Source organism: Cydia amplana, chromosome 10 (genome assembly GCF_948474715.1).
Source record: "Cydia amplana chromosome 10, ilCydAmpl1.1, whole genome shotgun sequence".
NCBI lineage: Eukaryota > Metazoa > Arthropoda > Insecta > Lepidoptera > Tortricidae > Cydia > Cydia amplana.
The window spans coordinates 8,406,029-8,426,633 of NC_086078.1; the positions used below are offsets into that span (position 1 = coordinate 8,406,029).

At 37.9% G+C, this 20,605-nt stretch overlaps 2 protein-coding genes across 4 annotated transcripts in view; one reads left to right on the top strand and one right to left on the bottom strand.

The window, feature by feature from the left end:
• Nucleotides 1-4,738, top strand: part of LOC134651459 (ubiquitin-like FUBI-ribosomal protein eS30 fusion protein) — a 64,058-nt gene extending 59,320 nt beyond the window's left edge. The window contains exons 1-5 of one of the 2 annotated variants that reach the window (XM_063506567.1): nt 528-590; nt 785-867; nt 2,006-2,171; nt 3,353-3,446; nt 4,632-4,738. In XM_063506567.1, the coding sequence (XP_063362637.1) occupies nt 793-867; nt 2,006-2,171; nt 3,353-3,446; nt 4,632-4,689 (393 nt within the window). In that variant the 5' untranslated portion in view covers nt 528-590; nt 785-792 and the 3' untranslated portion in view covers nt 4,690-4,738. Of the gene's footprint in view, nt 1-527; nt 591-784; nt 868-2,005; nt 2,172-3,352; nt 3,447-4,631 lie in introns of those variants that run through there. The other variant, XM_063506569.1, reaches the window with a different exon arrangement.
• A 4,099-nt stretch (nt 4,739-8,837) lies between these two features.
• LOC134651333 (monocarboxylate transporter 2) overlaps nt 8,838-20,605 on the bottom strand; it is a 43,954-nt gene continuing 32,186 nt past the window's right edge. Inside the window, exons 4-9 of one of the 2 annotated variants that reach the window (XM_063506405.1) lie at nt 11,343-11,431; nt 11,001-11,116; nt 10,596-10,781; nt 9,493-10,515; nt 9,131-9,256; nt 8,838-9,017 (exon numbers count right to left, since the gene is read on the bottom strand). In XM_063506405.1, coding sequence (XP_063362475.1) covers nt 8,863-9,017; nt 9,131-9,256; nt 9,493-10,515; nt 10,596-10,781; nt 11,001-11,116; nt 11,343-11,431 — 1,695 coding nt within the window. In that variant the 3' untranslated portion in view covers nt 8,838-8,862. The remainder of the gene's footprint in view (nt 9,018-9,130; nt 9,257-9,492; nt 10,516-10,595; nt 10,782-11,000; nt 11,117-11,342; nt 11,432-20,605) is intronic. The other variant, XM_063506406.1, reaches the window with a different exon arrangement.

The following is a 20,605-nucleotide window of genomic DNA, read 5'->3' on the forward strand; positions in this document are numbered from 1 at the left end:
GCTCTCATCGCTCTTTCATCTTACTCAAGCAATAGAGAGGCAAATAAAGAAATTTTGTTTTTCGGGGTAGACCATCGGTATTAGGGTAGCCTACACGATAAGCACATATACATTTTAATTTATTTATAGAAAAAATACACAAAGATATGCCGGTCATTTTTTTGCTTTAATTATGAATTTATTTGTTCAGAATTGTGTTCTTCAATATAAACTAATATTTTGCTAATATTATTATATTATATAAAAGCTGGTCGATCAGATCTTGTCAGTAGAAAAAGGCGGTAAATTTTAAAAATATCGTCCCATAGAAAATTTGAATTTCGCGCCTTTTTTTACTGACAAGATTCGGTTGACCAGCTATAATATATACTTGGTCAACCAGATCTTGACAGTAGAAAAAGGCGGCAAATTTGAAAAATGTAGGCGCGAAGGGATATCGTCCCATAGAAAATTTGAATTTCGCGCCTTTTTTTACTGACAAGATTTGGTTGACCAGCTATAATTTTATTATACGGTATTGCAACACTATTGTATCCGTTTCCGAAAACCGCCATCTTTGTTTCTTTCGCTTGTCAGAATTGACTGATAAGGTAAGTATTTCCCGGATTTACTATTTAATTTATAAAATTTACAAGTTTAGGGTGAGTTTAAGTGTTTTTAAGCATAAAATATGCAGTTATTTCTATGTAGGCGTTAAAATTTCAGTGTTATGTGTTAAAACATCGCTGTAGTGCATTGACGTGTTGCGACCATGCTGTTGCTCATTGCCTTTTCTATTTCATAGGCATCACGATGCAGCTTCACATCAGAGCACAGTCTACGCACGTTCTAGACGTCAATGGACAAGAATCCATTGGTCAGATCAAGGTATGTTGCTCTCAAAATGTTTTGGTGAAGATTCCTTCACGGCATGATGGTTGTTACTGTATAATCGTTTTTGCCTATTCTATGCGATAACTGCTGACCGACTATTGAATTGTTAATTTATCCTCACATTACCTGTTACTTGTGTTTTTTGAGTTAGTCACTAAAATCGACATCAATAATTTTAAAATTGCATCCGAACATTTTTAGGTTATGTTAAGCTTTGGATTCCTCCGAAAGCGGTGCCGTCATATAGCGGCCGTCTCCATACTAAATAATACGGCTAAATATGGATGTCGTAGTATTTGTATGGAGACGGCCGCTATATGACGGCACCGCTATCGGAGGAAACCAAAGCTTTAGTAACATTCCATATAATCAGTGATCGGAATTGGTAGTGCCATTTCACGGGACTTCGGTGCGTAAGCTTATTATGGATATACCTTTTCACCCCGGGTTTTCATATTACCTACTTCAATAGGGATGATGAGTAATGATGACACATGTTGAATTTTATAACAAAATCTAGTAAAATAGATAGCAAATGAGCAATTTATCATAATAATGTGGATATTAAAATAAAATACGGAAATGTTACAAAAATACAGGACCTGAAAATTTTAAATTTAAGTTTTTTTTAACTTCCAAAAACGATAAAAGTAAGGGTACCATTCGATTCCTTACATTTTATCCAAAAAATATTGTATAGCAACTATATACATAAACGCAATATTCAAGAGTCTAGGAATCCCGAGTCTTATCCATGTTCAGTACAATGTTTGAGGTCATTCACCCCAAATGGCACTACCTATTCCGATCATTGCATATAATAGATACGTCATTTTCATTAACTGCATTTACGTGCATTAATCTCACTTTATAAAATCATCAAATACCTAGAGTTGAGACATTCTGCGACCTAGTAAACTTGACAATGACAAAATATGTATTTTCATGTCGACGGGTGACAAGTAAAAGTTACTAAGTACTATCAAAAAATTAAAGTAACAATGCACTTTATTACACTTGTGACACGGTTTATTGTCCAATAATTTCAATGGTGTTAGTTAGTGACTTACTTGTCACCCAACAATGTTTTGTTTTGTATAATTGAAGTATACATAGCTTTTTTTAATTTCAGGAGCGCCTGCGCGCCCTTGAGGGAGTTGAGGCCGAGGAGGTGACCCTCTCGCTCTGCGGTGCTCCCCTTGAGGACTCCTGCCTCGTGTCGGAGCTCTCTGCCGCTGAGCTGGACTTCACAGTGCCACTGCTCGGTGGTAAAGTGCACGGATCCCTGGCTCGTGCTGGTAAGAGACTCAATTTTATTTACATTAGAAGCTCAATTTATCCTCTAAAGTCCTAGTGTACATGTACAAGTATACATTAAATTTGACTTTTCAACTTTTATATAGAAATAATAGAAAGTTCCCAATTAAAAACATAAAAATTGCCCTGGGTCTTATGAGGTTAAGCCAGGTATTAATATCAAAGTCTATTGTATTTCTTCTGGTATCATTAATAATTATATTCTTATGGTAGGTAAAACCTATGAAATTTACTCTCAAAACCGAAATAATAGTAGTGTGTCTACTTGAAATAGCACTAATTAAAACACATTTTCATAGAAAGTAATTTAATTTGTTCTTAGAACTTTATTCTCCTTTGGGAAGAACTCAAGTATATTGGTTTTGTTTCCATACAGAAAAATAATAATGTTTTAATGTAGTTTTATGATTGCACTGATGCACTAACCCACATAGCATGTTACTATCACTAGACTAGATAATACCAAGTAAACAGCCCTGGCAATAACATAACATACATTTATTCCATAAATTAACAGACTCATAAAATTCATATCACTTTCAAGAACTAGATCAAGAATTCCACAATGGTTTGTTGTGCCCTCATCCACTATCTTGCCCATAGACTAGGAATCCTCTAGACGGAGTTTAGAGCAATTATTTCATGAAACCGATGCTGCCAAAAAATACTGGGGTACGGGGGACGAAGTGAGCGAATCCCATGCCGTGATTGGTCCGTTCAAAGACGCGGACGTCACACATAGACACTTTGACTCGAAAATGGAGTAAAACTACCATATATTTGTGGCAGAGGGGGTAGCGCTACTATGCTCAGTCTGGAGGATGTCTTTGTTTGTGATCTTGCCCTAGGGGCTCGTCCTAATACACGCGATTACTCAACTACCGCAAGTTTGCCCGAATTTTACTCGTGCGAACGCGCGATCAAACATTGAACTCGAATAGGTGTCCTAATTGACAAACGCGTGACTCTCGAGTAACGCACGAACTTGCGATAATCTCGTAGTCGCGCTGTATTAGGACGACCTTAATAATTAACTAAGTCACTGAGGAAGCAAGAAAGAGAAACTCCCAAGTCCTAATACTGCTGTCTTGTTAGAATTCTATGCATAGTTATTATTTATTCTGTGTCACCTAGTAAAGACAAGTAACTTGTCTCCTTACAGGTAAGGTGAAGGGTCAGACCCCGAAGGTGGAGAAACAGCAGAAGAAAAAGAAGAAGACCGGCCGTGCCAAGCGCAGGATCCAGTACAACAGGAGGTGAATATAGTTCATTCCTTGCCTATGTTGCTTATAAGGTCAATGGGAGAAGACGTGTCTACAAGCTCTTGTGTTTGTGGGCATTTTCATCAACCACCGGTTAGCAATCATCACAAAACTGATGGCCAATGTCAAATCCCATACATTTTGTCAGGAATGTGATGGTTAGACGTTACTGAAACATGACTTAACCCCTCGAACGCCCTTGTCAAAAATTTGCTACTGAATTAATAACCTTTCAACTGTTAATTACAGTACAAATTCTCTGGGACGGATACGGGACAAGGCAGTTGAGGGGTTAAGTCACGCTTTAAAGTACATGTTAAAATGAGGATGCCATAACAACACATACTCCATTTAAAGAAGGTTGTTAGAGCAGGAAATGTTATATGCTAGTTTTCTCCATATTAACCTTATGTATTAGTGTTAGGTTCAAAATTAGGTTCCTATTTATCTATTCTGTCCCCGAAAGTAAAGCAGATTGATGCAACAAATGCTCACTGTGATACTGGTCCATTAGACTCCAGTATCCTTAAAATTCATGAACAGAAGATACTGTTTTGTTCTTGCTGAAAGATTCCCGTTGCATCTCTGTAGAGGTAGAGTATATAGAAAAACAAAAGATGCAAAACTGTTGTGTTCAAATACATCATTGTGACTAGACACCATTGCATATCATTTTAAGTCTGTAGTGATTGGTTGGAGTTAGAGAAGGGGGGAGTGCCCAAAAATTAAAAGGTTAGTGTCAAATTTATGGCCTTTTATATTCGATTCATGGGAAAAGGCCTGATAAGGTATAATGCCAATCACAATCGCAAGCGGCAACAGCACTTTTCGGTCGCAACCCTAAATTAAACCGTAATGGAGTTAAAGGCGCATTTGATGTGAACGGAGAATTTTCTGACCTCACAGTGTCCCTTTTCGACGCCGTGTCAAACACAAAAACTGTCACGCTGACGCCACGTCACCGAAGTGTCAAAACTAAAATTGAACTTTATGCATATGCACGTAGGTCTATGTTGCTCTGTGGTCTTTGACCGATTAATCGGTCTTTGGCGTTGAACCTACGGTGCGGATATATCGGTTATTGGCGTCCAAAAGGTTAACGCCGCACACTTCACGTTGAACAGTTTATCCTTACCATTGCATTTCATTAAATATAATTATGATTTTTTTCCTCAACAGATTCGTGAACGTCGTGCAGACCTTCGGCCGTCGCCGCGGACCTAACTCCAACTCGTAGGTTAAAAATATTGTATGTAAAATGCAAATATAACATCTTGTTTGCACCACCTCGTTTTTTTTAAGTGAAGACAGATCCCTATGTGATAATTTAATAAGAACATACTATAGTTGGTCAAACCAAATTTGACAGTAAATACGACCAAAAAATATTGATACCTACTCATCCTTTTCTTTTGGGTGCTAGTACTAGTGTAAGACAAAGATAGTATGATTGTCTCTGTCTATGCTTGAAATGAGACTCCTTTGAAAAAGTAAAAATTAATTTGATTTTCACTTCTCATGCTCGTAAGCCCCCATTCGCACGGCAGCTTTTTCAAGGCGCGTTAAAAAAGCGTTTGAATGACACAAAGACATATGTATGTGTATTTATTCACACGACAGCGGTAGCGCTTTTTATCAAGCGTTGTTGGATTTTTGACTTTAAGCCTTGGTCGTTAAATCGAATTTAGAGTGCGGACAGATTCAAGCGCTTTTTTAACGCGCGTTGAAAAAGCTGCCGTGCAAATGGGGGCTAAAGTTCGACCTGTCGTGCGTAGACGACATAAAGTTGCTTATTATGTTCTAGAGCATAAAGTAATAGTACATTATTGTCGAGACTCGGAAGTAGCTCCTTGCTGTCTGAGGATTCGTTTTAAACGGACGACCTTGGGATTCCGTTTAATTTAATAAAAAGTAGCCTTCCAGCCGAGTCATATATATAGTGCTTTTCTCAAAAATGGTGCAAGAAATAGAAATATTTTACAGAATCAACGTCCTAATTTTCACAGAAAAAAGTAAATACATTAAAAAAAATTGCTTTGCCGCCTTTAAAAAAAATAGAAGTGTATTTTTCTGCTGAAAATACGCCAACCTATTTGAGACACCTAAATAGCCGCAGGTACCAACATTGTAAGTACTGATCATCTGTTTGGCTGTTTAATGGACCTATTATGCCTTCATTTGATATGGCCATTACAACTTTTAAAAAGTTTGGTATGCAACATTGCAGTCCCGAAATCGAGACTGCAATGTTTTTAACTTTTTAATTTTTGTCTGACCAATGACAATTAACTACGCACTTCGCAACCTATTTTTTAACCGGCAACGTCGACTTTGCCTTCAATTTTTGAGAAATAGTATAAGCTGGTCAAGCAAATGTTGTCAGTAAAAAAAAGGCGCGAAACTCAAATTTTCTATGGGATGATATTTCTTCGCGCCTACATTTTTCAAATTTGCCGCCTTTTTCTACTGACAAGATCTGCTTGACCAAGTTATACAGCCGTTTAGACTCTCGCGCGAGCCACGAGACGAGCCGCGAGCCGCGCCACGAGACGCGAGTCCACCGCTTACACTCGCGTTCGGCTTGTCATTCGGTTATAAACCTTATACCGTGCCGTTAGTGTTTAAATTATATTAGCTCGACGAGCATGCGAGCCACGAGACGAGCCGCGAGCCCACCGCTTACACTCGCGTCTCGTGGCGCGGCTCGCGGCTGACGCGGCTCGTCTCGTGGCTCGCGCGAGAGTCTATAGGCGGATTAGACTCTAGCGGCAGCCGCTTGTACTAATTTTACTCCATAAGATTTAACGTAGAAAGTCCGACAAAATGAGGGCAGCACCACCAGTCGTGCACGTAGCGAATACAGCCTATACGTATGGTGTGTGATAGTTAGATAGGAAGTACAACCAACCACAATAATTTATCGGACACCATCTCAGTTAAGCAGAGTACTTTAAGTTAACCGGTAAAAATAAAACAAGGAAAATAGTTCAACAAATATATTTGTATAAATTGTTGCAAAGGGAAAACCCTGGTTAAAACACTCATCTATTTCACTAGGCTATTGCATTCCTTCCATAATTCCTAATTTAGGAGTGTAATTCGTTTTATTCCCTGTATTTATTACAAATATTATATATGTTTTCATTATTCTTCTGTTATCTTCGCATAGTTATTACTCTCAAACATTCGCATAGCTAATTATGCCTAGTTGCATTCAGTGTTTTTCAAAATTTTTCACAACGTAGACCTCTATTCTTTCTGTGGTTTCTTGACTCATGGGACTCCCATAAAATGGCTTCACAACTCCTGGGCCAACCAAACGTTGAAAAACATTGTTACATTCGTAGAACGACTAGCGCCTTTAGAATTTTCGCCACAAATATTTTCCTGATTATTATTCGCATTAACAAAAACAACATTGTTCCCAGAAAGGAGACTGTTGAATTTTGTAGAAATTAAGATTATTTGTTCTTAAATTGTGTATTAAATCAAATTGTAGGTATAGTTTTTATAAATTCCACAAATATGCAGTTCTTAACATCGGTCACCGCGTGATTTCGATCTATTATTGCCCTCGTTATATTTCGTAAAGGAATATCGCAAGCAACTGGACATAACATTTTAATATGGCACTGTGGTATCCACACTCAATACACACAAAAAATCATAGTCATAAACAAAACAACTTATAAAATAAGGCAATATATAGGTAGGTACAACCACTCCGAAATCTATATCAACAAGTTATAAAAACGACTTACTTTTAAATTCATATTGATGTAAATATATTTTTTATATTTTTGCAATGACCAACAATCATATAAATAATTTGATAGAAGTAAGAGAAGAAAAAAATTTAAAATATTGGCAGTGATTTCATATTATAATAAAAAAATTGTATGATTGCACAAATGTCTCGTAGCAGTTTGTAAATATGATATGAATAAAAAAGTATTATCATTTTGCGCCATACCGGGCTGTACCAACTCGTACTGCCTGTACTCGACAGTCAGTTATCTAGTACAGCTAGGCCGGTATGTTAGGGCTGATTTAGACAGCGCGCGAACTCGCATGGGATTTTAGTTACATTGCGGACTGTTGGTTACGTCCAATTCAACCGACCGATCAAAACCCGCAATGTAATGAAACTCGCATGCGAGTTCTCGTATCGTCTAAATAAGCCCTCTCTGGTTCAACTTGCCCCTTCGTTTACGAATTATTTAAGTAAAAGGGGCATGTCATTCCTGCTAATAATGTGTTTTGTACCCAAACCACTTTTTGGGAGTATCACTGAAGGTACGTCGGAATTCAAGAGTGGAAATATTTTGGCCAGTAGAAGCCTTCTTCTACTAGGTACCCGTATCAACATCACCAAATTCGGATATGTGACGATTTTGATATGGGTACACCGGTTGATAGGACAGCGCGATTTTATCAAACCAAAATACAAAAGAATACCCAATGACTATGATTTCTTATTTACAAGCTCTAGAATACGCTAATATACCACAGCCAGAGCAGTAATTCTTATTCTAAGTTAAATATAATGTTTATGTCAACACACATAAAAAAGTATTAAAAGCCTTGTAAGTATAGTACAATCGGCATTTGGAACTTTCCTTTCCATCGTTATCTTTGTATATAAAATAGTATACAGTATAATCTATAATAAGTACCACTCATTCATTAAGGCACGAACATTACAACTAGCAAACCTTTAAATAATATAAAATCACTCTGCATAATGATATGCAATTAAATTACGTTGTTAGGTGTAAAAGTCTTATAATATGTACTCCGTACCTACCTACTTGTAAGTTTGTTACACTAGGGGGGCATGCAATTGCAAATGCATTTCTGTATTAAAATAGTTTACTGCAAATATCTGTTTCGTAATTTTCTAGCTATAAATAATTACCAATATTGTAGATAAATTCAAAATTTAACTTAGATTTTATGGAAGACGGATTAGGAGTAGTCTCTTCGAGACCTTCGGGTTTTCACTCGGTAAGTACAAATCTATTCTTAATAATAAAGTACGTTTTGGCTTCAGACCACATCCACTAACAACTGGACACTGACAAATACTGCCCTTACGATAAATATTTCGAGTCTTTGTACTTTCTAAATTCTAATTCTATATTTAAATGCAAGATCTGACTTAACTGAGCCATTGCAAAGCAATCTCGAGCATTGTCCAATTCTACTGGGAATGTTTCTACATATGAATTTCGTATTCGAGGTATCGTCCGATATATCTGAACAGCTTAATTTGTACATTTCGTGGTGACGTCGCCTGAGATTCATCAGCAGGGTCTAACGCACACTATTCGACCGGGGTTTTGGCACCTTGTCTTTATTGAACCGAAATGAGTCCGGTATATCATGGTCCCGTATGGTCTGGAAGGGATCAGACTTTGGGGGATGGCGTAGCGAGCTTGGAGCGCGACTTCTCCCACCGGCTGATGTAGTCGATGGGGTAGCACATTAGGGCAGAGAACAGCAGGAACCCTCCAGCCACGTAGAATGGGACCACGAAGTCTCCCGTCATGTCCTTTATAGCTCCTGTAAGGGAACAACAGAGATCAGAGATAATCGTATTTGTTAGCTTAACATTGAATAAAAAATAACTGAGATGACAGTTTAAATTCGATGATAAATGAGATGATGTCTCTTACCCGCAATTGGAGAGCCTAATAACGCGCCGAAACCTTGGAAGAGCAGGAAGAGCCCGAAGCAGTTGGTGAGCTGCTCCAGCCCGATATATTCTACCACCAGGATTGACCGCAGTGACGCGAAACAAGCTGCAGAAAATATAAGACTATGATCAACTAGGTGACCAATAATTCGTTTTTATACAATCTTATAACACTTGATTTACTTAATTTTTTTTGACAAATATCTAATGCGCTGCGCTGTTTTACGGAATTCCTGTGCTCCGATTTTCATCATCAGGCTTGCTTGATAGCAGTTACATTTCAGTTTGGGAACAAATAAACAAACATTACGAGTATGACTTGTGAATCAAACAAATGCTTACCAACAGCAAGTCCAAACAATGCGCAGTATGCAAACTGGTAGCCTGCATGGAAGCAGTATCCACTGAACATGGTCGCTATTCCACCAGCCGTCAGCGCAATGTTGTTCAGCCACAGCGGAGATACTTTGGGCATCGATGACACCACACCACATGCCATACGGCCCACGATGTTAGCCACACCGATCGTCGACACCAACAAGGTGCTAGTTGTTGCGTCAATGCCACCTTTATCCATCGCTCTCTGTTTGACATACATGTATGGAACAAAGAATCCCAGCATCGTGAAGAAACCTGACACGGCGAGAATCACGAACGTCGGTGATCGGAATAAGCTTACGTCCAACATGGTAGCGAGGGTTCTCTTCACTGCCTCTGGGCACAGACGGCATTTTCCCGACTCTTCTTCTTGAGTATCTTCCTTAGTTGGCACGTGAGTAACTGCCATATGGTAACCCAAAGAATTCCGAGACGTATATTGGGGTAGTCTGACCAAACTGCCGCTAAAGAAAATGTCGTCTCTGTATAGTGGCCTAGCGATTAGATCGGCGTGTGAATGGCGAGGCCTGACCTCTTTTTGTATAACTTTGATAGGAGCGCTGATGAGTGGCTCAGTGTTGTCAATATTGCTGTTGGAATCGTCTTCATCTTTCTCGGCGACCGGGCCCGTGATGAACATCGGTCTGTTTCCAAGAGTATTCTTGATCGTTCCTGCAGTTGCTGATGACCGTCGGCTTAGATGAGAATTGCTGCCCCGGAAGACTTCCTCGGCGGTCGGGTATCGGGTATTATTCGCAACTCCGACCCACGTGTGTGGACTAACTTTGTTACTGAATCTCATTTCGGCTGGCATGGAGATCCCGGAGTCCAGCTTGCTATGCAATTTGAGCATGGAGTTGAGTTTTTCGACGGCTTCCTCGTGCCGACGAGCGACGTCATCATCGCCGGTTTGATCAGCCAGCGCCACTCGTACCGGTTTTATGGGTCTGAACAGTGCACCAAAGATGATGCATAGGAGAATTAATCCTGGAAAAAGAGGATCCAAACTTAAATTTTGTCATTTAGAGGTTAATAATTCTGATAAAAACACGCCTTTGATTGCTTACCTCCATACATAACAACAGTGACCCTCCATCCATAGGTCTTGAGAAGGTATTCACCAAGCGGCGCAAACGCAAAAGTGCCGACGCCAGATCCGCAGAGCGCAATGCCTGTGGCGAGGGCGCGCCAGCGCTCGAAGTAGAATCCGACTGTTAACACTGCTGGCATGTAGATCATGCAGAAACCGATCCCTGTAACAGAAAAAAAATAGTTTTTTTTGCATCAACGTCGGTCATTTCAGTTCTCAGTTTTTGTTTGCAATGGTAGGTACCTACATAGGTACTCGTAGATAGTGATGCTTATTATTTATTATATGTACCTACTGTGCGTGTAAGAAGCGTTTTTAATGCGTGTTTGTTTCGGTCACTTTGGCACTGAGGTACTATAAAGATCTAAAACCAAATTCGTACCTCCAATGATGCCGTAAACTAGGTAGAGGTACTCGACGCTGGTCGCGAAGTAGGAGAGTCCGAATGCAACGGTACTAATCACGCTGCCTACGATGGTCACCACTCGGAAGCCATACCTGAAAGAATGGAAGTAAAGTTTAACTTTAAGAACATTTCTTCAATCATACCGGGCTGTCAGCTGTCAGTTCATGTTAAGTAAAATTGGCAAATTATAAGTAGGTAGTTTTAGTAGTAGGTAGACTTACCTATTTCAAAGACGAGAGGGAAATTCATGAATGGAGGTAATGGGACAATTACAGGGTACATGCACAGACACAGCAAGTAAGTATTGAGGAATCTTACTTGTTTGCTAAGGCCGAAACGAAAGGCCCCGCCAGAAGATAGAAGCCGGCCAACAGAGACTGCACAGGCGCCACTTGACCATCACTAGCCTGAAACAAGAAAATTATACTATTTAAATACAAAGTATCTTTGATTTGATTTCGATCAACCTTTGAAAGGATAGATAGATGAGGAACCAAAACAACAATGTGCTAAATAGTAACATCCCACCCTAGGCACCTATTGCAGGTGAACTGGTACAATTCAATATTTTTTAAGTATAACTGTTATTACAGTATTTACAGCGATCAGACAGACATCGTCGGCATTGCGGAAACCGGCTGTAATTGTGCGTAAGTACTAAGAAAACATTATACCTACCTAAACTATTATTTTTTAAGTCCGACATATGTCTTAAAAAAAGTTGATCAATTAAGACAAGTGATATGGAACCAATCTCTATTTCCTGCTCAACGAAGGCTTATCAGTGTCGGAAGTCCGGTTGGACGCTTCCGACACCGCACCCTACTGACCTTAGGTTACGTGTCATATACCAACTGATTTTTCTCATCCTCGTTAACACCAGATTGATTTACTAAAGTGAGCTTTATGAGCTATAAATTAAGGTCGTACCTATTACGAGTATAAATAAAATTTAAGCAAACACGAGGTTGGGAAAGTATGATATTGGACATTTACTTACTGCACTTTTAATACGGTAAATATCTGGGTGACCGAGCTTTGCTCGGAAAACATATAAAAACTCGAAAATGCACGTTTTCCCAGTTCCCAGAGATAAGACCTAGCTAGATCAATTTTTCGCCCCCCAAAACCTCCATTTCATCGAAATCGTTAGAGCCGTTTCCGAGATCCCCGAAATATACACATAAATAAATAAACAAGAATTGCTCGTTTAAAGGTATAAGCAGGGCTGCCAGTACATACTTTTTGATTATACGATCCAGTGCCTGCAATTATACGAAATTCTATTGCATTATACGAGAACACAATTTAAAAAAAAGCGATTAATATGAAATCGATATTTTAAAAATTGGGGTCTTACCGCGAAGACCGAAATTTGCAAATTGTAGGGGTCTTTCTCTTTTACTCCAATGAGCCTTCATTGTAATCTTCGATTTATGCAATTATAGCCCTGACGTTGACGTACGGTTCCATTAAATTGTATAACAGTATCGACACACTGTTTTTTGAAGTATTGTCAGTAGTTTGACATCGGTGTTTTTTTTTTTAATTATACCGATTGACCACCTATACGTGATGTATACGAAAAAAAATCCATTATACGAATTTCGTATCCAATTCTACGATCTGGCAGCCCTGGGTATAAGATAAATAAGATAAACAAATGACGTGCATTATGAGAACTCGGAATATAATGTGGATACCTACTTATCTGTTTATTACATTCGATTAAATCGATTGCTACTGCTATTCGTAACTTCTCAAGGAAAACTGTTTAAATTATGTCAACCTATCTAATCATTTTCCTATTGCGTGCCACGTGACGACTTCAATTCACGACTGCGGCCTGATTGCCAGTACCAAGTAAGACCTGCCTGAAATTGACATCTTTTAAATGCACATTGCACTCGCATAGAATCTTTGCATTGCTAATTCTGCATTACATCACTACATAGTATAAAACAAAGTCGCTTCCCGCTGTCTGTCTGTCTGTCTGTATGCTTAGATCTTTAAAACCACGCAACGGATTTTGATGCGGTTTTTTTTTTAATAGACAGAATGATTCAAGAGGAAGGTTTATGTATAATTTGTTAATCCGTGCGAAGCCGGGGCAGGGTCGCTAATAAACATATAAAACATAAACATAATTTATTTAAAAAACACGTATTTCATGGTTTCATTCATATTATATTTAAAACAAGTGATAGTTTACATGTGCCATAAACTAGGATTCCGAATTCCAGGCGTTGTACAGTCGACGTCAAAGAGAAATTTACAGCCAAAGTAACAAAAAAATGTTTACACGACCTAAATGCTATGACAATAAAGTCGTGTAAATAATTTTTTGTAACGTTAGTCGTAAAGATCTCTTTGACGTCGACTGTACATCAATTGTCAATATTATGAGAAAGTTAAAGAGCTGACTTATTGTTTACATGTTCTAATATAATTCATGGTGCTAATGTAGAAGTAAACAGTCAACACGCGTCTTGTCTGACAACGTCCTAAAGGACACCGCCCATGCAAGATTGTGGTATAGAGTAGAGATGCCACGAATAGTGGTTTTGGCCGAATACCGAACATTCGGCTCCTCTCTCGGCCGAAGCGCCGAATATTCAGCACATCATTTGTACATTTTGAGTAAATTTATTATGGTAACTGTTCGCCAACAATGCACAACGTTTGCATTTAATTTTCCTATAGGTACCCTAACTGTGATATACGAGAGTCGAGAACCTACCTAAGTATATAACTACATCTAGCGTGTGCACCGTGTGTGGCCTTTGTGCACTTGTGCAGGCTAGGCTAGATTTGTTGTAACGGGAACCCATTCCTCCTGCATTCCGGCCGTAGCCTCACGGCAAGCTTTTGAGGGCGTCGGTGTAAGCTAATCGACGAGACCAAGAAACACTTGTGACCTTTGGTGGACCTTATGTATTTACAATAGGGCTTATGGATACTCAGTGAACTGTGTTGAAGAGCGTGCAATGGTATGATTCATGTATGTGTGTTGTGTGATTGAACCGCAATTCAATTAAAACATCACGACTATTAGTGCCTATTACCTAAGAAGCTGATACCGCTGATTTTGGTTAAAGTATGTAAGCTTTTAAGTCTCTAGAGTTACTTGCATAATATAATGAAATTATGCAGTGTGTAAATTAAGTAGTTAGTAAAAGCTTTTACCAATGTCCCGAAATATTGACCGAGGCGGCTAGAGATGGGTCGTGGGTATTTACCCAATTTACCCACCCAGGTAAATACCCGGTAAATACCCATCTACCCGGTATTTACCCGTATCTACCCAAATGGACGGGTAGATTCATTTCTTATTGCACATGTCGAGTTGTGTTAAAGTGGAGATATAAACCGAGTTAATGGTTGTAATTAATGTGTGTCATTTAAAATGAAAAGGTTTAGTGAAACCTGCAGTTGTAACTAAGGATTTTTTAGTACACTTTTGATAAATATTAAAAAAAGACCGTCATAAGAGTATTTTTTTTTTGATTTTAGTAAATTATCATACTTATACGTTGATAATACACATTCGAAGTTCAGTCGACGGGGGGTGTGGTTGGGGGGAGGAGGGTAAAAGTGAACTTTTTCATATTTCTTGGAATCTGTCATTAATATCGAAAAGTGTTGTATGTACAAACTAAAGTACACAGAATTTCCTACAAAAAAGGTTATATACATTTTTGTCCTAAAACTAACTGTATTTGACTTATGAGCTTCCCAAGTTGTTACACTGCACAAATTTTTTTTCTTATCATTCATAAGTAGTCTTTATTTTCATCTTTCTAATGTATATTAAAAGCGTTATAAAACATTTCCGGAAGCCAGGGAATGATTATACACGATATTCATAATTTGACTTATATGTTAAAATCGAACTTCACCTCATAGCATTAGCAACCTTTTCGTAATTAGTTTGAACATACATTTTATGTAACATTATAAAAAATTACTTAAATTAATCTTATTTATACATACCATTAAACACATCAAATTTAGAAGAAAAACGAAAATACCCGCGTATTTACATTTACCCGCGGGTAGGTAAATATCGGGTATATACCGGGTAAATACCCGCTCTCGGGTATTTACCCGGGTAGTTACCCATCTCTAGAGGCGGCCAACTAGATAGTCCCAGCAGGTTTATATTATCTAATCGGATTTTCCTCAAGAGTCGACAGTAAACCCAATGTTATTCTAAAATACGTGTCTTAAATGCAACGATGAAAAGAGATAGCTCTTACCATATAGAAAACAGCAATTTCAACTGTTAACTGAGGTTTTATTGCATATTGCAACCGGAATCTATATTGAAACCTAACGCAATAAAGTCGTAAATCCACTATCACGGTTTAGCGTGTCCATACCTGACTAGGCTAGACGAGGCCATCGATTCCCTATTTGACGTTTATCGATCGATCTAAGCGCGGGAGAAAACCTATAAATTACATAAATTGATCGGTTAAGCTCTATCTAAGAAATAGCGGTAAATGAGTGTTTCCCGCAGGACGTATGATACTCTTAATTGGTAGTTTTACCAGTAATTAATTATAATAAGGTAGGCATATGTATCGATGGATTGAATAGATTAGGCCTTAATTGGTTTAACGTCATCAAAGTTAATACCGAACCGACCGATTATCTCCATGGAGTAGTATTATCTTAGAGGTACAGGGAGCAGCAAAATTGCATGGCTACATTATGAAAAAAATCATTTATAAAGTGGTCACGCAGTTTTGCTTAGATTTCATAAATCTCTCATAATGGTCGCCGTAAATATTTTAATCTATGTTGTGTTACTTACCAATTGACATCCACTACATGCTGGATTTTTAGGTTTTCATATTATATATTAAGAATTAGAATTTCACCAGATGATTAACTGTTATTTATTTTTAACCGATTTCCAAATCTCAAAAGGAGGTTATCAATTCGGTTGTATGTTTTTTTTTCTCCGTCATTACTGGACCGAAATTTTATTATTCCATATTCCATTTGTTGTTCCAAGGAAAAGGTGTGGATGCAGCCTCAATGAATAATCGATTGTAAATTGTTTTTATAATCCGCTGCATGATTGTACCAGGTCAGAGCAAATTGCTAATACCTGTAATTATTTATTACAATAATGAGAACGACGAACATTTTCTAACAGCTGTGCTTTTTCTTTAATATGACATCTGACATCTATTTCAGTTTATAATTTATATATAGGTAGTAGTGTGACTACTTAAAAAACCCAAATCAAAATATTTAATAAAATAATTTGATTTGTTCCCAAAGCTATCACCTATACCTATATATTTGCCTAGTTAGACCTATATGCCTAGTGATAAAGACCATTACTTAATAATATATAATAGTTACTTTATGGTCTCAGGTTATATACGTTTTAACACTCTACATTGAATTTTTCTGATTATTATATAAAAGCGTAAGCGTAATGCTGTTCGGGATACTGTACCAGTGTACCTTCATGTTGATGAAAACGGTTTAGCCATACATATAATCAGGGTTGGGCAAAATACTGGCTTCCACGTATTTGAAATACAAATTACAAAATACATTTTTAAAAGTATTTGAAATACAAAATACAAACTACTTTGGTGACGGGTATTTGAAATACAAAATACAAATTACAGTGTTTAAAATAATGTATTTCAATTACAAAATATACCTTTATTTATTTTTTTGTTTAGCATTTAGTTTTAACGTTAACGAATATCCTTTCATATAAACTTATAGGGTCATTGCGCTAGTTTTCGTCCAGCTCTAGTTTACGTCCACTTGACGAAATTTGAATATATACCTACATTCCTGCACAAATTTGGACTGATTTCAATCCTTATGTCTAAGGCGTCTAAGCAATATATCTGTCTACATATAACAATGATATTTCGCAAAAAGGAAGCGCTGGTGGCCTAGCGGTAAGAGCGTGCGACTTGCAATCCGGAGGTCGCGAGTTCGAACCCCGGCTCGAACCAATGAGTTTTTCGGAACTATGTACGAAATATCATTTGATATTTACCAGTCGCTTTTCGGTGAAGGAAAACATCGTGAGGAAACCGGACTAATTCCAATTACGGCCCTAGTTTACCCTCTGGGTCGGAAGGTCAGATGGCAGTCGCTATCGTAAAAACTAGTGCCAACGCCAATTACTGGGATTAGTTTCCAAGCGGACCCCAGGCTCCCATGAGCCGTGGCAAAATGCCGGGACAACGCGAGGAAGATGAAGATTTCGCAAAAAGTAGTAAATTAAAAATGAAATATATATTTGATAATCCGTCAAGTCGTCGAAAACTAGTGCATGGACGGAAACTACTGCAATGACCCTATCCCCTAGATTTAAACGAAAAGTTCCACGCAGAAGTTGACCTAATATAGATCCAGTAGCCAATGAAAATTGTATCTCGGCTGGATCGGAGGTTCGCGGTCGCCTCACAGCTTGTGCGAGAGATTAGACATTTTAGGATTATAGAATTTAATAAAATGTATTTATAGAAATGTATTTTGAAGCTTGAAGTATTTGAAATACAAATACTAAATACATGTGAGTGCAGTATTTGAAATACCAAATACAAAATACTTTTGAGGTAGTATTTGAAATACAAATACAAAATACTAATTTGTATTTCAAATACGTATTTCAAATACATGTAATTGAAATACTGCCCAACCCTGCATATAATTACTAAAGGATATTTGATTATAACTGCAATGCGGTTTCCTTGGTCGGGACAACAGTTATGTAAATGAGCCGGTCTAGCTTTCGCAGTAAATCAGTAGACGCTCGCTTGACCCTGCCCGGTTTGCATTGCAAATTATGAGAGCCGACTGAAACCAATGTGATTTTATAATAACCCTTATTGAAAGAAGGTTATTTAACATTCCAGTCGAATTGCAGAATCTATAAGTTCTCAACAAATCGCAATTTTTGAAATAAAAGTATGTACTTATAGGAACATTAAGCACCTCGGGCCAGGCTCGAACACAAGACTTAAGAATCCCAGCTGGCCTCTTTACCAAAAGACCTACGCGGCGAATTTTTCTAGTTTCTACCATATATATACCGTAATATTATTATGGTTCTTAAGGACACTATTATGATTCCAAGGGTAATCAAAAATCAACAGTGACGATGCGCTACCCCGTAAGTATCTACTAAAGATTTTCTATATTTAGCATAGACGTCTGCTATCGAAATAACTAAATATATTTAAAACGATTTATCTGGGAATAGATAACCGGTGAAATATTCAAACACAACCGCTTGTTGTATTTGAATGTTCCGTGCTTCCTACGCATGCGCGTTGCATTCATTCATGTCTGCGAGCTCGTGTCCAAAAGTAAAGTGCACTATAACATATGAGACCCTTCAACAGTTACGTCATTTTTCTTCTGTTGCTGGTATCGCGTCGCCATCATTAGCCAACTTGGACGGAAATTTTACGAATACATTTACAAGTTTTGTTATTAGCAATGTAAAGATTTTATCGCACTGAATGAGAATTGGACAAAAATAACTGTTATTTAAATATAACATTTGAGTGTCTAAGCGATATAACAAATTTCGTAACGTCTTGTAAGTTTATTTTGGCACCCTATTCTGGAGCTCTTTCGAACCATGACATTGTTTCTCATTAAGTAATATGTACCAGAAATATCCTAACATACGTTACGGTGGCACGGCCTCTAATACATTATTAGATGTAGATTCCCACATGCTTGTCTATCGAGACAATTGAGCATCTGTATCCTAGAATTCCTAGAAATGTTGATACGTCGCATGTTATTACATATTGGTTCCAGCTAGTTATTCTAGGAACAAAATATTTGAGACTTCTTCCTCTTTAGTTTATCAATCGTTTTCTTGGTTGGTTGGGACAATATTAGCATTAAGGACGGCAAATAAAATTTGGCGTGCGCTGGTCTTAAGCGTGTTTTTACAACTCCTATAGTCAATTGGTAAACAGTACTGTAAGTAGGCCTATGAACGTCATAGTCGGTTCTACGCCGTAAATAACCAGCCACATAATTATTAAAATGGGCACATTGAATTGGCGTTAACAGTTAGGTATATCATTGATCTGTTGTTATTAACCAAACTTTGCATTATTGTCCTTGTCTCCGTATTAAATGTGTATGTAGGTACGTCATTTTAGCAAGGCTCAATTAAATTGGTTTGTTTTCACGTTTTCAGTCACGTCAGCGTTAATACATATGCGTCATGATTGTAATAATTATCTGTCATTAATAATCATCGTCCATAATTTCGGTCAGAAATAGCAGACCTTTTTTTTCCTTGTGTAATGTTAACGTCAATAAAAGTAAATAAACGAATTTGTCGTCGTCCATATATTTACGTACTTATATATATATGTTACTAGCTGTGCCCGCGGCTCCGCCCGCGTGGAATTCGGTCTGTGTCAGTAAGCTAATTCATCCCTAATTTCTCTTTCTCTCCCCTGGAGGCGGAAATTGAAGTAAAGTTGACAGATGGATACGATTAGCGGACTGAAGTCCAGATAAAATATTTTACAATTAGGTAGGTACTTACCACTAAACAAAACTACACTCCAAAACCAATAGTTTTTTTCGCCCTTATTCCAATATTAGACGTGATTTAAACGACACAGAGTTATAGTAGGTGAATAACGGATAATACAGTACTACTTTTGTATTTTTACGTTCTTGACTGTACCTATCCAAATCATGTCCATGGCAAATATCACCCAATTCTGTCCTCCAGTCAAATCATTCTGAGCATGAAAAATTAAGAATTATACACATAGAAATCCATACTTCCTAACAAACTTTCGAATTTAGGTCTAATATTATATTAGTTAGAAGTAAGATTAGAGGAAAGGAGAATATTATAAATATCAAAAACTTGAGGCCGAGTATTTACACTTTATTTACAGTTATGTTTATGTATGCACAACTAAATATCTACATATATGTATGTACCGGGGATTACTTTTAACAGTGTAAAAAAAATGTTTAATTATAAATTGGCCTAAGTCGTAGTCACTTTGTAGGGTGCCCAGAATGCCATCTTTATTAAAGTAGGGCTTAACCCTTAAAATCGTATTAAAAACGCGAGCGTAGCGAGCGCGAATTTTTTTTTTATAGAAAAAAAAATTGAGAGATTAGAGAAATGTTGTCAGAGACACAGCCGCAATGGTTTACGTGAAACGTTGGTGTGGATCTAATGCGAAAGCCGAAGGCCGAGCTCCATGTAGGACCGAAGGCCCGAAGCGTCCAGGCTGTCAGTGCTTAAGCACAGAACAATAGTATCAGTGTCTAAATGCGAAGGCCGGAGGCCGAGCTCCGCGTAGGGCCAAAGGCCCGAAGCGTCCAGGATGTCAGTGCTTAAGTCGTAGTAGTAGTCGCTCGGTAGGGTGCCTAGAATGCCACCTTTATCAAATTATGCTTAACCTTTAAAATCCTATTAAAAACGCGAGCGTAGCGAGCGCGAATTTTTTTTTATAGAAAATAAATTAGAGAGGCTATGTCAGGGACATAGCCGCAGTGGTTTACGTGAAATTTTGCTGTGGATATCTAATGCG